At 43.9% G+C, this 15,693-nt stretch overlaps 1 protein-coding gene across 2 annotated transcripts in view; it reads right to left on the bottom strand.

Annotated features, from left to right (window-relative positions):
- Nucleotides 1-5,282: 5,282 nt before the first annotated feature.
- Nucleotides 5,283-15,693, bottom strand: part of SLCO3A1 (solute carrier organic anion transporter family member 3A1) — a 139,989-nt gene continuing 129,578 nt past the window's right edge. The window contains exon 10 of one of the 2 annotated variants that reach the window (XM_051796692.1): nucleotides 5,283-14,436. In XM_051796692.1, the coding sequence (XP_051652652.1) occupies nucleotides 14,057-14,436 (380 nt within the window). In that variant the 3' untranslated portion in view covers nucleotides 5,283-14,056. The remainder of the gene's footprint in view (nucleotides 14,437-15,693) is intronic. The other variant, XM_051796691.1, reaches the window with a different exon arrangement.

The following is a 15,693-nucleotide window of genomic DNA, read 5'->3' as shown; positions in this document are numbered from 1 at the left end:
TACATACAAAAACAAATAAACATGCATCTTGAAGACTGCTTCACCCTCTTCTGAACACAGCCCCGAAAAGGTGGCTGCCCTACTTGTTTCTAAAGCTTTAACCCAAGCAATGACCACATGCAAATAAACAGAGCTACAGTAATACTGGGTAACTAATTCCAGTGATGGCAATAACAGAGCAGGGAAAGGAGGGAGGGGAAAAAGGAATCATCACAAATAATATTTTCTGAAAGGTGATTCTAGACATTATTAATCTGATTCTTCTCTGCTATCAAAATTACACCAAGGGATCTCTGGTTCAATGAGATTCAGATCATGAAAGGTAACAAAATCCTTTCTGTTAACAAGCCCATAAACTAATGGCACTTGAAAACTTAGCACACCAGGCTTTATGACCCACAGTGAAACAGATCAGAAGTACTGGAAGGGCAGAGTCCCCTCAAACCTCATCTTCTCCTCCAAAGAGCATTCCTGTGCTGAGCAAGTTTTGGTTTGCAGCTCAGCACCCTCTTCTGCATCTCCAGAAGGTGGTTCAGCAGCATGTTTACACAATATTGGAAAAAAATAAAATAAATAAATCACTTTTTTGTTCAAATGTAATTTCAACAAAGGCTGGGTTATGTTCTGGCTTCATCCAGAAATCTAGATATTTCTCAAGCTGCTCTGCTTCTTTCCAGAGGCATTTGGAACTTGTGTGGGTGTTAGCACTGGATGAGTGCTGATTTCAGTGGGGAATTAGTACATGTCCTGAATTGAGAAGATATGCTTTGTATACACCCAAGACTTGCAGGAAAAGGTCTCCAGGATTTCAGGTAAAAGCATTCCTAATTAATCTGAGGGGCAGGGTAGCATTCAGCATCCTCCAAGGGCTGCCACAACATCATCATCGTATCAATCATTCATATCATCGGCTCAGCAGTCCCTTTCTTCCTGCATGTGAGGGGAGGGTTGGAGAGATAACAAGTTGAATTCCAGAAGCCATCTCTAAGAGAGAAAAGCAGGGTGAGGCTCCACTCCATCCCAAGCATTTCTTAGCCTCCTGGATTTCTGGTTGCTGAATTTCTGTGTTTGCTGGCAGCAGGTTGAGGACCCTCTGTTCACTTTGTACAGGCCATCCTGCAGCCTTCTGGGACACATTCAGTCCTCACTGCCTTCCTAAGTCCATCCGAAAATAAGATAAAAGTTTCCATCTCTTTTGCTCTCCCACCTCTCAGCAGAAATTTTCCTAATTTGCTGTATAATGAGACCATTTTTATTCTTTCTGGCTACCTCCTAAAGGTGAAAATGGGACCTCTGCTGAGCATCAGCATCCCAGGCTCAAGGCTTTTAATGAAAACCTCAAATTCCTTTATTTAAGGCCACCGAGGTGACTAATGGACTAAACAGCCTGAGAGATGGAGGAATGGCTCTGCAGAAAAGTACTGTGGGAGCAAGGTCCCTGTGCTGAGCTAATGTTCATGACAGCCAGCCAGCCCCACAGACCTCAGGCAGGGAGCAAACTCCCCTGAGCTGCACTTTGTTCTCCTCAAGCAGCTCTTTCATATCTACAAGGCCAGCAAAACCTCTGTTTCTACAGCTGCATTCTCCTACTGAGAATTCTACGTTGTAAAAAATTCAGGCTAAAGCCACACAGCCTGTGCTCAAAGGCAGTGGGACATGAGCAAGCTCAGCCCCTGAACAATACTCCCAGTCTGAGGGTGAGCCCAGCTCAAGCATCACAATGGCAGCATCCTCCCATCCCCTGCTGGGAGGACCAGAGAGGGAAGATGCAAATTTGCAAAAGAATAGACACAAAGCCAATTTTAAAACCAATGTTGGCCTTAAGCTAACAGGAAAAATGCACCATTAGCTTTGACTTATAAATACATTAGTTATTCTATCAAAGGCTGGATCAATGGAAAAAAGAAACTGAGAGATGGATAAACCTTTACTTGCTTACAAGCAGGATTTATGCTCACACTGCCTGGCAAGAGCATGGCCTGCTGCTGGGTGACTGTGTGCTCTTGCAATTCCCTGACAGCAGCTGTGTCTGCTCCCACGTCCCAGGTGACCACCAGTCATGCACCCAAAGTACTTTTCTGGTGGGGTCTGGATTGGCAAAAGGCATCTGTGAAAAATTCCAGAAGATTTTTGTGCACTTGTGTTTCAAAATAGAAGAAAACACTGAATTTCAGAATTTCCACATAAGTATAATGTTAAGCAGAAAATATTGCTTGAAGGCAATAGAAACATTTCATTTTCATAAAGGTCCAAATACTCTAATTTATTTTATATGCTGAGAGAATTCAAGCTACAGTTTCCCAAAGAAAACTCTAAGTGTTCCAATTCCAACAAGACAGCGCAAGCTCATCAGCTGTTGTTTGAATGAAATGCCACTGAAATGGAGATATTCCCACAAAAAGCAGTAATTTGGAGGAAATGATGTTTTTTTAACTCACAGAGAATATTCTGACTGGTTGTATTTAGCAGTTTGGTTTTGCACCTTGCTTGCACAGCCCAAAGGCACTTGTGTAGAAGGACAATTGCTGCCTCACGAAGGAGCTGAGACCCACCATGGAGGAGACACCTGAGGCTCCTCCTCGTGCTGCTGAAGTTTGGCTCACAAAACCAAGGGAGGTCTTGACTTGCAACACCTCCTCCAATCAGGCTAAAAAGATTAGTAGTTTTTCCTTCTCTCTCTCATTAATCAGCCTGCATCTGGTCACCTTTAGTGTGGATCACAGGCACTCCTGTTGTCAAAGATGCAGAGCACTCGGCTCAGTTTCAGCTCATGCAGTGTCAGGGACTGGAGGTTCTGCTGCAGCTCATGGACAACAGCAGCACTTGGGAATGTGCCAAGCACTTTCCTTCTGCCCTGTACAGTAGCAGCCTTACACCAGATGCCTGTATTTACTGAGCTCCATGTGCATCTCTCCCAGCTACTTGCATGACATAAGGTGTCCTTTGCCATGCAGGACACAGGGAGCCCATTTGGGAGCAGTGAATGGGAGGATGCCTGATGTCATTGCCTGACACTTGCCACATGAGGCAGGATCCATCCCTACAGAGCTGAGAGATAAGCAGCAGGAGGCACAAATGGAAGAGTTGTGGATCAAGAGGCAGCTGCCTCTTTCAGAACAAACCTTTTCTCCTGTTCAGGAGACCTCCATGGATGTGCAGTGAGAAGAGAGCACAGTTCTGGCTGCTTAGGGTCAGCCTGGACACAAGCTACAAACAGCTTTCTGCAGGCAGGAAATTCTTGGTCTTGCAAGGCACAAACCCATGCTCCTGCCTGGCACATATTTGTCACAAGAGTGATGGGAAACCAGAAACAAGGGATAAATACCTAACTCTGCCCTGCCATGAACAACATTGGATCTGTCTCTCTGACTGGCTGAGCAAGGCTCTTAAAATAATGTTTTGGGTTCAGAAGTTCACAATTCTAATGGCACATTTCATCCTTCCAGCATTCCCCACTCCTGACCACCAGGCTGCTCTTTGCATGGTCCTCACTCCAGTACACACACAACGCAGGGCATGCTCTGGCTGCAAGCAGATGGAACATCAGAATGCAAAACTAAAACAAGTTCTTCCAAGCCCTAACAACTACTCCATGCCATTCAGTCAGCTCAGGGGCACCCTAAAGAGCACCCAAGGCTTCAGGAGTTGAGTAAAACTGGTACAGAACTAAGACCCTCAGCTAAGCACATTGATAGGAACACCACAACCTCCTCAGCTTGGAGCTCCCCAGACATCATCACCAGTCACTGCCTTAGACCCAGCTCAGGCTCAGGCTAGCCTTGGGACGGCTTCCAGCACACATCCTCCCTGCGATGGGCATCAAAACATCAAGACTTACCCAAGGTCCTGGAACAGCAAGGAAGAGATGGATCAGAGAGGGCTGAAGGAGGCAATAAACCTATCCTGCTGATGTGACCCATCTTTCAGTCCTTTCTAATTAAAGCACAGCCACACACAACCCTGTTGCTAATTAGGGAGGGCTGAGCACTGACATATTAACCTCCCAGTCTCAAAACATTAACTTTACCAGGTGTAATATCTTCTAGGTGACATAAAGGTTAATAATCTGCATCCACAACAGAATTCAGCTCAGTAAATACCCAATTAGCCTAGTTCTGTCAGATGTAGTAGCCAAAATGCAAGGTCTACAGCAGCTGAAGGGAGGTCCTAAAATGCTGGGTGTGATGTGTGCTGATGTGCTCAACCACTGTGGGGGACAGTGGGGACCTGTCTGGAAGGACCAGTGGAGCAAGTAGGAATGATGCCTTTAGAGGGAGCCTGTGCAGCCTCCAACATCAGCAGTAGCTGGGCTGAGGGAAAGCAATAAAGTGAAATAAATAAAAGATTCTTTGCTGTCAACATTTAACAAAACATTTTTCCCAGCCTTCCTCCCTCACTCATGAACTGTTCTCCAAAGCCTCTGCTGTTAGAAAGTGATTTCAAAGCAACAGTGGTTGGATTCAACTCATTTGAAGTAAAATGTTTGGGTTTTTTTTTTTCTGACTTTTAATCTTTGTTTTGCTCTCTGCCTTCCAGAAGAGGGAATTAGAACAGGGAAAAATAAAAAATGGAACAAACAAGGAATAACTGAATATTCAACTCAGTTGGAATGTAATTGCCTTGTTTAGCATCATTTTGTAGAAGCTCAGGAGAAAACTATTCTTTTCATACAACAGATTTGAAACATTTAAAAATAATGGCTTGAAAAAGTGCTTACTTTTATTCTGACCAATGCAACAGCTAGAGCAAAGGGAAGTGGATATCCTGAATTCTCAGGAATGTGGCCTGATCCTACATCACAGGGCATGTCCATGGAGATGAAGTCCCTACAGCTGCAGGGGCTCAGGGTGCTTTGCAGGGCTCAGCCACTTCACCAAGCTGTTGCTATTTCAGCTAAAAGCTCATTTTTTCTCCTCCACAGCTGAACTGACACAAAGAGTGTCAGACACATTCGTCACCACGGAGACATCCAGCATTTTTCCCAACTGCTCAACTCATGTTCCCTCTGAGCTCCTCCTCATTTTACTGACTTCCAGGTGTTCGAGTTCCTCCATTCTGCAACCATCTAGGATGTCCTCATTCTCCCTTTCCTTTCTCCATTAATTAAACTTCATCTTGTCCTTTCTCAAAAATCTGTCACAACCACTTCTTCAGCAGGACCTCTCCTCTGAAGGCAGCACATGCATAGGAACATGTTCACCCCCACTGTCATTTCCAGCAAACTTTCAACCTCAACATGCAACCTCCATTCTGAACTTTCTATTGGGTTGGATAGAAAAATCCTGCTTTTACTGAAACGGAAAACCTTCTGGGACAGTCTGAGCATGAGCCCAGCCAGCCAACCTGGGAGAACCAAAGACATCATCCAGTGAGACAGGAGAAGAATGAAAATAGTGATTTTAATATAATTTACAGCAAACTTACAGTATGTATTTCACATCACATTATTTCTAAACTGCTCATCTGGAAAATATAAGCTGCAAAAATACAGAACACAGTACTCAAAATATATCGAGCATGTGGTTTCTCTTTCTTTCTTTCTTTTTTTTTTTTTCTTTAAATCAATTGTACAGTGAAACATTTCCTTTTCCAAACCAGGTTTTGCTTTGTTTTGGAAGTGCTGCTAAACACCTGCAAAATTACCAGCAGTCAAACCAGCACACTTCAAAAACCTTTTCAGGGACTGCTTTTCCTTTGGCATCCACAGCCTGAGGCAGGGGCAGTGGCACATGGGCTCCAGGTCCCACACAAGCTGCTACAGACCATCTGTGGGAGATGTGCTGTGCAGGATGAACCTTCTCCACAACCAACCACCCACAAATGCTGCTCTGCCCAGGTGACTATAAAGGACAGCAATGGTATGAGGGACAAACATCATGGACTGGTCTGGTACAGAGGTAGGTAGATACTCCTCCAGTGTTGTGGACCCTGCAGAGAGCTCTGCAGGGGAGTTTTGAGCCATAGGTGTGACAAACTGCATGGGGTGGTCTTGTTCTCCAACAGGACAATTAGTGTGGAAGCATCCTTCAAGCACCAATGGAAGATTACAGCCACACACTGGCTGCAAACACTTGTCAGAGAAGTCCTGAGCTTCTGAAGCCTGGAGAAACTCCCACCTCCAACCTAGTTAAGAGATGCCTCAGGATTTGGAGGGCACATGGCAGACCTGCCTCACAGAAATGTGTTATTTATTACACCATGGAGAAACAGAAGGATGGAGAAGGGAGTGGGTTAAGGAACAAAATAAGTTCCCGATATTCTTATTAGCCAAAAACACAAGCCCCTCAGTCTCTGCCAGAGACACAGAGGAGCCAGCTGGTTTAGAGCAGAACTTCTTTCTCAATCTGCTGTGAATTTTAAGCTGTCAAGTTTGCTCAGCTGTAGCTGCCACTAAGGGATCTCAGGGGTGGAGGTTAACCAGGTTACACAGGCAGGGCATATGCTGCTGGTCACCCTCTGCAGCAGGAAAACAAAGCAAGGAGAAATCAGCCGAACTGAAACTTTGCTTTCCCTCCACCATGAATGAAGCACGGCCAAGGACTGGCTGGGCAGCAGTTGCTTCTGCTCAAAATCACTTCACGTCATGAGCTGTTCTCCTTCTGCCTGTTTAAGCTGCCCCCACTCCCTCCCTTCTGGCTGGTTTTCAGATGGTGCTCGGGTCTCATCTATACAGGGTAAAAGGAATTTTAAAACAGTCTTACTGCAAACATTCCCCATCTAATGCCATTTATGCATTGCTAGCTCACATGACTCCAAACATCCCCGTGCCTGGAATGTGATATAAGTACATACAGCAGGGAAAAAAAACATTTCTGCAGACTGCATTTGACTTGTATCAAAATCCTAACGAACACCACATTTATTGTACTTTATTTACATGGTAGTCACGTATAATATAATACAATACAGCGTTCCATTTGCAGTGGTAGGCACTATGGGTTTTAAAAGGTCACAGCTCTTCCCCTGCTCCATCCCCACCCCTCCTCCCTACAGATGTGGTACCGAAGTGAACTGAGAGACCCCTGTTGTGCGGTCCCAGCGCTGCTCCAGTTCCCACTGAACCCGCTCTGAGACAGCTCCTTCCCAAAAGTAGGTGAGGGAAGCTGCTTTCATGTGCTAACATGGAGACTCCCAAACCCTGGTGGTCCCAGACCACTGGCAGCCCTTAGCATCTGTCAGGGGCAGTCATGCACAACCTCCTCACCATGCTTTGCACCAAGAACATCATGAAGGCAGCGTGGGGCTGTAGACAAGTTACAGACCCCTGAGCACAGCGAACAGGCCACCCGCAAACACAGAGCACCGTTTGTTAAGACTTCAGGGAAACGGCTGTCAGTCGTCCAGAGGGATCACCATCCTCCCCTGATCAGGCAGGAAGCATTGTGGGTGAAGAACAGGGGTCATTTCTTCCCTTCAAGTTCACAGTTAAGAGTTGTGAGGCACCAAAAACATAGCACTGAGATGCAGTTTGCACTGAGGGGTAAATGCACTGGTATTTGTGCGATGCTGTACTGCAAAAAAGAAAGGTGTTTCAAGGGCTAAGATATGTGGCAGAGAAAGATGCCTTTTTGCTGTCCCACCAATGGGCAATTCAGCTGGGAAGAACTAAGATGTTAGGTCATATACAACTCTCTTAATTCCCAAGAGGTTTTTGCTTCCGATCCAAGAGCTGTGCAAACATCACAAATAAAATTTACACCACCTGCTTCACCTCAATACCAATTTGGTTTCATCTGGGTTCATACCCTTCTGGTGTTTGCTCTCAGTAATTACTCAAATGAATGTGTTAAGTGGTAGGAACAGTAGGAAAGGCTGAGAATTTCAAGCATCTGTGAGAGAATATTACTGGGAAGTGGACTGTGAGTTGGAAGCCAGCACTTTGGCTGTCCTGGAGCTAGCATGTGTCCAGTGGCTCCCTACCCACTGGCACTGAGCAAGGATCCTCCTACTCAACTCCTGATCCCACACTTTTGAACTAAACATTTGTACAGATGAGAAAATTCCTGTATAGGGAACTCAGGGAGCAGAAATATCCCGTGTGATTTCTATGTCCAGCCAGAACAAACCAACGTGTATGAATTACAAGAAAGCTTTTCCAGCCCTTCCAAACCACAGATGATATGCAGAAATGACCTTGCAAATACACTTGGAAGCATTTTCTTGGTTCTCTCAGCAATTCACAGGAAAGAAATAAAAGGGAAAATTCATTTATGAAGTTGCTATAGATTATTTGCTGAGTTGGAGCTGACAAGTTTCTTATTGCTTTCTGCTATTTGCAGGCACCAACTTTGTGTAGAGCAAGCCCAGCACTACAAACTGTCAGGGCATGGCTAATCTTTTCCTTCCTAGGGTGGGACACCCTTCTCTGCCACACTTAATCTGAATAAAGTGGGGTAAACATCACAAATTCATTGTACTCCAAAGACCCCATCCCTGGGGTCGCTCCATTCATCAAACAAACAGAGACTGAAGAAAGGTTCTGACAAGCAAAACAGCATCAACACTACAAACATCCTACGGTCCTACTCCTTCAGCCATCTAAATGGATTCCTCTGTCCACGTGGTTTCTCCTGAATTCCCTGTGTCCTTCTGGGACCAAGGGATGCTCATAGATGAGCAGCTGTGACAAGACTAAAGCTGAAAGAAAAGCTGTCCATTTTCATACTCTGCCACAGAAAATACCAGTATTGCTTCTGAGCAGGCAGAGCTTCCTCCTGCTCCACTGGATTCAGGGAACAGACAACAGCCAAAGATTTTAATTGGTATCACTAGTACCTCATGTCTAAGATCTGCTGAAAGGCCATTTTTCAGCAAAGCAATTGTATTAAGACTCAGATTGGCTAGAAATGTCAATGGAATTATAGAAAACACAATTTGCAGCCTAGAAGAAATAGATCTAGTGTATACAAGCAGAATAAACTATAATATTTTGAGCATCTGTAACACTGAGACCTGCTGGCATCCCAGGCAAATGTAAATGCCACTCAGTAACTCTGAATGCCTTGTATTGACTTGGTATTGCTGAGCTGTGGTTTGCCATCGGGGGGAAGGAAGAACTGTGGCTGGAGAAAGGATGCTGATGGTCATTTTGGAAGAAATGCCCACAAACCATGGGTCTGGAGGAGGCAGGACTATCCAGGAGCATGGAAGGGTGGATAATCCTTTCAGAGACATCAAAGGGCTCAGTTACAATGTCTTTTTTTCCTCAGATCAATCTCAACCATCAGATAACCGCAGCTGGGCCTGGCTCATGCCAAAGACTCCCATCATATGATTGTCCATATTAATAAACTGCTGCCTATGTTCCCACCAATTGTGTCTTGGCTACCTGTCTCCTGGAGTTGCTTCCAACAAAACAGGTGAGTCCCAGCAGCAGTATGGGATGTTGGGAGAGGTGAACTCAGATCTAGGTAAGAAAAGCCAGAACTCCTAATGCAGATGGGAGGTCAGTATTAATGCTTACACACAGGGGTACTCTGCCCTATGCACAGAAAGCCTGTGAGCTTTGCATGTATTAATCAGATCTAGAGAGAGAACAACAACAAAAACTGCTTCTGTCTGCAAACACAGTTCACGTGAAATTAGGGGGACAGATGAGCATGGCTGTGTCTAAAGGCAAAGCAGGAATAAGTCTGGAAACCCTTGTCAATAAAGACACAAAGCTGTTACCACATCAGTCCAGTGAAGCATTTGCATGTATGTTTTATACTGACAATTCCCCACATCACCTGCCAAGAATACAAACAACATCAAACCAAGAATGTCGAAGTCTTAAGAAAATACCAGGCCCAGCACAGTGAGCTGTGACAAACTCACATGGCAGCAACAGCCAAGGCTGGCTCAGGGGCTAAAGCTTCACAGTGCTGGTAGCCTTTAGGTTGTCTTGGGTTGGCTTTGGAGTGAAACTACTCATTGTGAGATGGAGTCACCTTTCTGTGTCCTAGGACCACCTTTACTGAGAAAAAACGTGTCTGTCTGAGACTCAAAGGTGAACCTTAAGTACATTGCCTCCAACAGCAATGTGATGAACTTAAAACTCTCATGGGGATAGAAGGGACTTCAAATCTCTTTCATTCCCTTATTTTTTTTTTCAAGGAAAAAGAAGTCAATGCAAAAGAAGTCTCAGCCATTTGGAAATACTCCAATCACTTTCCAAATGTCCGCAGACCATCAGTTCAATTCAGAAGCATTTTGAAGTGTAGCTAACTCAGCTAATGGAAGCTAATTCCTCTCTGCATCTTTCCCTTCTCACCTTCTGAGCAAGGTGAGACCCAATCAAGATGAACTGTAGCTGCCCAGAGGAGTTCAGTGCATCTCGCAGGGGTATGGCAGTGGGAGGTCCCTGTTAGCTGAATTCCCAAGGAATGGAAGGTTTGTGATATTCAAGTCATGATTCAAGTGATGGCCTTTTTGGGCCCATCCTACATCCAAGATGTGCTGGGCAAAGTCAGAAAAATGTATGATTTCTGTATGTATAAAAAGAAGGTTGTGTAAATGCATCATCTTTTTAACAAGGGTGCAAAGAAACTGATTCTAGTGTCATCTGCACCAATTTTAGATTGGGGTCCCCTTCTGATTCCACCAGGGAAACCCCAACCTGAAGTCATGCAAGGCCATTGGGCAATCCCAGAGAGACTGGGATTCTCAAGTAGTTTATTTTTACAAACATCCCATTCCTTAGCAGACAGCCACACAGGGAACACAGTGCTTGGAAATGTCAAAATAACATTTCTGAAGAGACTGAGGTCTCAACAAACCCCTGAATTTCAGTGCCCATGAATATGGGGAAAAAAATTCCAGCATTCCATTCTAACTCCATCCTTGCTCTTAAGTTTCCTGCATTGTTAAGGCAGTTGAGGGATGGAAGCAAAGTGCTGACAGGCAAAGGCCCATACTTGCAATTTGGGAAGCAGGAGGATGTGTGACTCTTTTAATTTGTTATTCTATAACAAACATTGGGTTGCAGGAAAAACTAGCTTGTGGTTTTGAAATCAGAAAAAAACCAAAATGCCTGCTGGGATGGATGAAGCTTTTGGTCTGTGTATTTTCTTAAAACCAAAGCTCTGTTCTTAAATCTATACCAAAGCACTGACAACAAAGCCCTTCGCAATGCAGGCATTGGATACAACCTTGGGAAAAAAAAGAGTGGGATGAGGAGAAAGCTTTTCAAAAGTTGCATTATCAAAAGAAATAAAATAACAATCACGTAGGAATTTCAAGTTACAGCTTAAAAATAATGTAAGTAACCCCATTCAACTGCATCTCCCATATATACTAAGAGAAGAGATCAAACGAAAAAAAAAGAAAACAAAAATAAAAACTAAAACATTCTGTGCCCTGGAATCCTGCTTCTATAACTCCGGTCAAGGGGGACTTTTGACTGCACCGACAAACCACAGCTTGTGAACACTGGGAGTTTGTTTTGCATCATGTCAGCATGCTATTGTCCTTCACCTTGGACTTTCAGAGGGGAAAATAATGAAATTGTGAAAGGGGTTATGGAATTTCAAGCAATCAGGCTTTTAGAAAGGTTCTATTCTGTGACATTTGTGTTTGAGTCTGAATGTGTGTGTATAGTATAAAATTATGAGCTAACATTTGAAAAGATAGCAGTCTAAGTAATAAATCTGCAGAACGAAGAGAACTGTACAGAATGATTTCAAAGGCTTATACTTGACAATTACATATATTCTATGAGACAGTTATGCACCCTGTGCCTTTTGTAAATTCATTGTTTTATGGATGCAGTATCTCTATTTTAGCAGACAGGATACACTAAACCAATCTAATGATCTAAAAAGCATCATTTACCACCCAGCGTAACAATGGCACTGCATAGCTTAATAACCTTTTTTTTCCTTAAACTCCTTCATCAATCAAGTGATTCTTAACATGGCTGAAACCCAAGAATCAAATATCTGCAGTTACAATATTTGTGGAGTATTTGGCACAGTGGAGTTTATTTGATACACCCTTTTTTCCTGCCCTTATTGTTGCTGAACATTTAATGCTGTGCATAAATTACAAAGACACATGTAAAGTCAGTCAAATGGAAGCAGTTTGATACCCCACACCCATGTTGCAATGCCTAGATAAAAGTAAAGTCTGCTAAAAAGGTGTTGAACATGAGTGGCAAATTATCAACCCTCTGTAATTGTGCCAACTCTAGGGTGTCCATTGCCAGCAATGGACAAGGACTTGGGGAAGATCAGCCCCTCCAACAGCTGCATGGAAGTGACATCCAGCATTTGACTCAACATGCCAGGTTTCTAAACATCCTCAAGTTCACAGCAGCTTCAAAACTCAAACAAAAAAAGGAGCTTTTTGTTATGATGCTAACCCTTAAAACCCTTCTGACATTTAATCCATTGGAAATGGGTCTGGTTCCTGGGGAAAGATTCATCAAACACCACCAATTTATATTCCTTCCCAGCAGGAATGTTTTGGAAAACAAAAATATGCATACAAAATAAGTCTGACCCCCATGCTTCTTGTAATCAGATGAAAGCTCCCCCATGATTTTTACAGGCTTAGGTAAGACTGCTTTGCAAGAGCAAAGCCGAATCTGCTCCTGCATGGATGCTTCCCAGGGAGCTGAATGAAAGTCTGAGTTGCTCAATGCTGGCCAGCCTCTGCTCCCATAACCCAGCCTTCCAGAGGAACACTATTTCCACATCTAAGGGCAAAACGTGGCATCCAGGAGGGGAGGCTACTCCATCTTCCTCACATGGCTTCCACTGAAATCAGTGGAATTTCTCAGGTGAAGAATAAGATACCAGTTGTGAGGGTTGAAGGATTAAGGTCAGTATTCCTCTTATCTTGTACACGTACACACACACACACACACTTTAAAGAAAACATCCACCACACAATTTCTAGATTGCAAATTATATATATATATATCTTTAAAAACCGGAGAGAACATAAACAGCCTCTCCACATATATATGTATTCACTGAGTCACATAGAATATGAAAAAAACTATATTATGTAAATCATCATATTAGCTATAATTTTCCAACTGACAATTGTTTTTATAGAGACACAGTGCATTCGTTCTCTTTTTTAAAAACATATTATGTGTCTTCATTGGCTTGGTAGCATATTAGAATGAAGGCGTATGGATAAAAAACGCAGAGGATTAAACAAACCCCTTGAGTCACATTATGTTCGGGTGAATTAAACAGGATCCTTCCCCAAACTAGCATAAATAAATGCCCCCTATGGAAAAGTGTCAGCGATTTAAGGGTTAACATAGATCTGAAAATAATTTTAAAAAAACATCTTATTAGAGGACTACACAGATAAGTATTTGGAACTCGTCCCCCTTTAAAAATGACAGCACGTTTGGCAAGTGTGAGCAAATGTCTTGAACTCTACTGGGTTTCAGATCTGAGCGCAGTTATTCACAGACAGCCACAGAGCTGCAATCTGTGAATAAGCCTGGGCTGGAAGGACTTGGATACCCCTGACAGCATTGCTCGCCACCGGGAAGGTTTCCAGCAGCTTTCAAGGTATTTATCGTGGACTCGTGGCTGGTGACAGAGTGTGACTGGTGGAATGACTCCAGCATTGCTCCCTCTTCGCCACTGCAGAGCACAGCAGGTTTGAGCAGCAGCACCCAGACTGGGCAACCCTTCAGCCCGTGCTGTGGGTGCTCCACACACCCCCCAGGACCCCGTTTGCAACCGCAAACACCTACTGCCATTATCACCTCGCTTTCTCTACGCCTCATGCCCAAGCCTGCCCGTGTGCTGAGCTCTCCAATGAACCTCTGCAGACGCCCTCCTTGGGAGCTCGTACTGTCATCAAGGGGGCTGGTACCCAGCCACAAATGGCTCCCTGCTTTCTCCATCACCCTGCAGGATGTCACAAGTGATCCCATTAGGAGATGCTGTTCTCAAGAATCATGGCTGGGTCTGACTTTGAGGAAAAGACAAAAGTTTCCTGTGTTGCCGTTGTTGTTTCGCAGTTGTGTATCTTCATTCGTGCTCTCTCCTTGTTTTTATTAAAAAGGACCCTTGTATTATTAATATAGTTCACCCCTCCACAGTCACTATAAAACAGACTCCATGTTTTCACACCACTCATGATCTTCAAGGTTATAGATAAATTTTGTCCTATGTGGTTGACTTTGGGGCACCGAGTCCCGCCCCAGATTGTCTAGGGTGAGAGTAGAGGCAAAAAACTCACTAGTGCTGAGACCACCTTCGTGGTTCTTGATGTATCTTTTATAGTTTTTCCTCAAGCACTGCCAGGTGGTTGTGTATAAGATGAATGCAAAAGACTTCAGGGCTATAGCAATACTAACATACAGGTATCTATAGACCACGTTGTCGTACAGGGCGCAGGCTCCTTGCTCGCCGCAGAACGTGCTCCAGAACAGACACGTGGAGTCAATTCCAGCCCCAAAGATCAGCGGAGGTGGGATAAAACCTGTCAAAATAAGAGAGACAAATTATGCTTTTATGATCCTTATGATAGAGAGAGAGGACGTGACTGCAGTGAATGGAAAGAGGGCACTTTATCAAGGTTAATGGTCCCAGCTGCAGCCTGTGATTTTAATTTTTAAAGTTCTAAATCAACCTAAACCACGTCTGTGGATGAGTTTTTAGCTTGGACTCGATGTCTACGGAAGAATTCCTGCTGATATCAACATGCAGCAAGGATTTTACTCAAGTTTAAGTGGCTTTTATTAAGCTTCTCGTTTGCCTAATGAGACTGAGGAGGGGTAAATGAAAGAGGAGGAGGACAGCCTTGCAACTATGCCCTCTGTTTAGATACTGGCAATTCCGCACTTTAGGGTGTTCACCTGAAGGATGTCACAGCTCTCCAGTTCAGAGCCTGAAATCGGCTGGGACACAGAGTTTTGGACCTTTCCCTGATACAGGGAAAGGTTTTCTCTGGGTCTAAGGAAAAGAAACAATGACCTCTGAAAGATGTCAAAGATGTATTCTGCAATGAAGGGAAAATTTCAGAGTGCCATTAAATGAAATATCACAGCAGGATTCTCCCACAGCCACTGCAGCTAACTACCAATGAGTGTTTCTCAATCATAGCTTGCAGCAGAGCTGCAATCTTAAAGCAAAGTAATCACTCCAATCTCATTTAACTAATAAAGTCAATGTTTTTCTTCTCTATTTTTCCCCATCCTCCCGGGACACTGTAGCAGCCCCCCCATTTCACATTACCCTGATGGTGATTAGGACATCCACGTTCCAGCTCTGCACTCCCCAGCCAGCACATGTGCACCAGGAGTGCAGCACTCAGAAGAAAATGTGAATGTTCTACATAATGTAACCATTTCTCTTCCTTCTGCTGTATTTATGGGGGGAGGCTGGAAGCAGATAACCCTTGGAAAAAGACCCTGATTGATAAAGCCACTGCTGTGGGTTAAGACAGCAAGCAAAGGAGAGCAACGTATCTACTGAAATCCAACAGCACGTAGGCACAACATACCCCTGATGGTATCACTTCCTTCATAGGTGCTGTGATGCCTGAGACTCTATAAATATATATGAAAACAGACATGGGGATTGCAGTTTTTAGACAGGAAAGTGTTTAATCTCAGATCCAGTTTCATCATTAACCTGGATTTCCAGGCTTAAAAAAGATACTTTCCTTCAGCTTGTCATGAGCAAAGTAGTGACATTCATGATGTGTATCCTAAGACTACAAATAAATTGGTTGTCT

The sequence above is a fragment of the Manacus candei genome, unplaced genomic scaffold, assembly GCF_025592945.1.
Source record: "Manacus candei isolate 608988 ecotype Guabito, Panama unplaced genomic scaffold, ASM2559294v1 h1tg000046l, whole genome shotgun sequence".
Classification (NCBI taxonomy): Eukaryota; Metazoa; Chordata; class Aves; order Passeriformes; family Pipridae; genus Manacus; species Manacus candei.
Note: the sequence above shows the minus strand (reverse complement) of the source record. Positions and strands in the feature narration are given on the sequence as shown.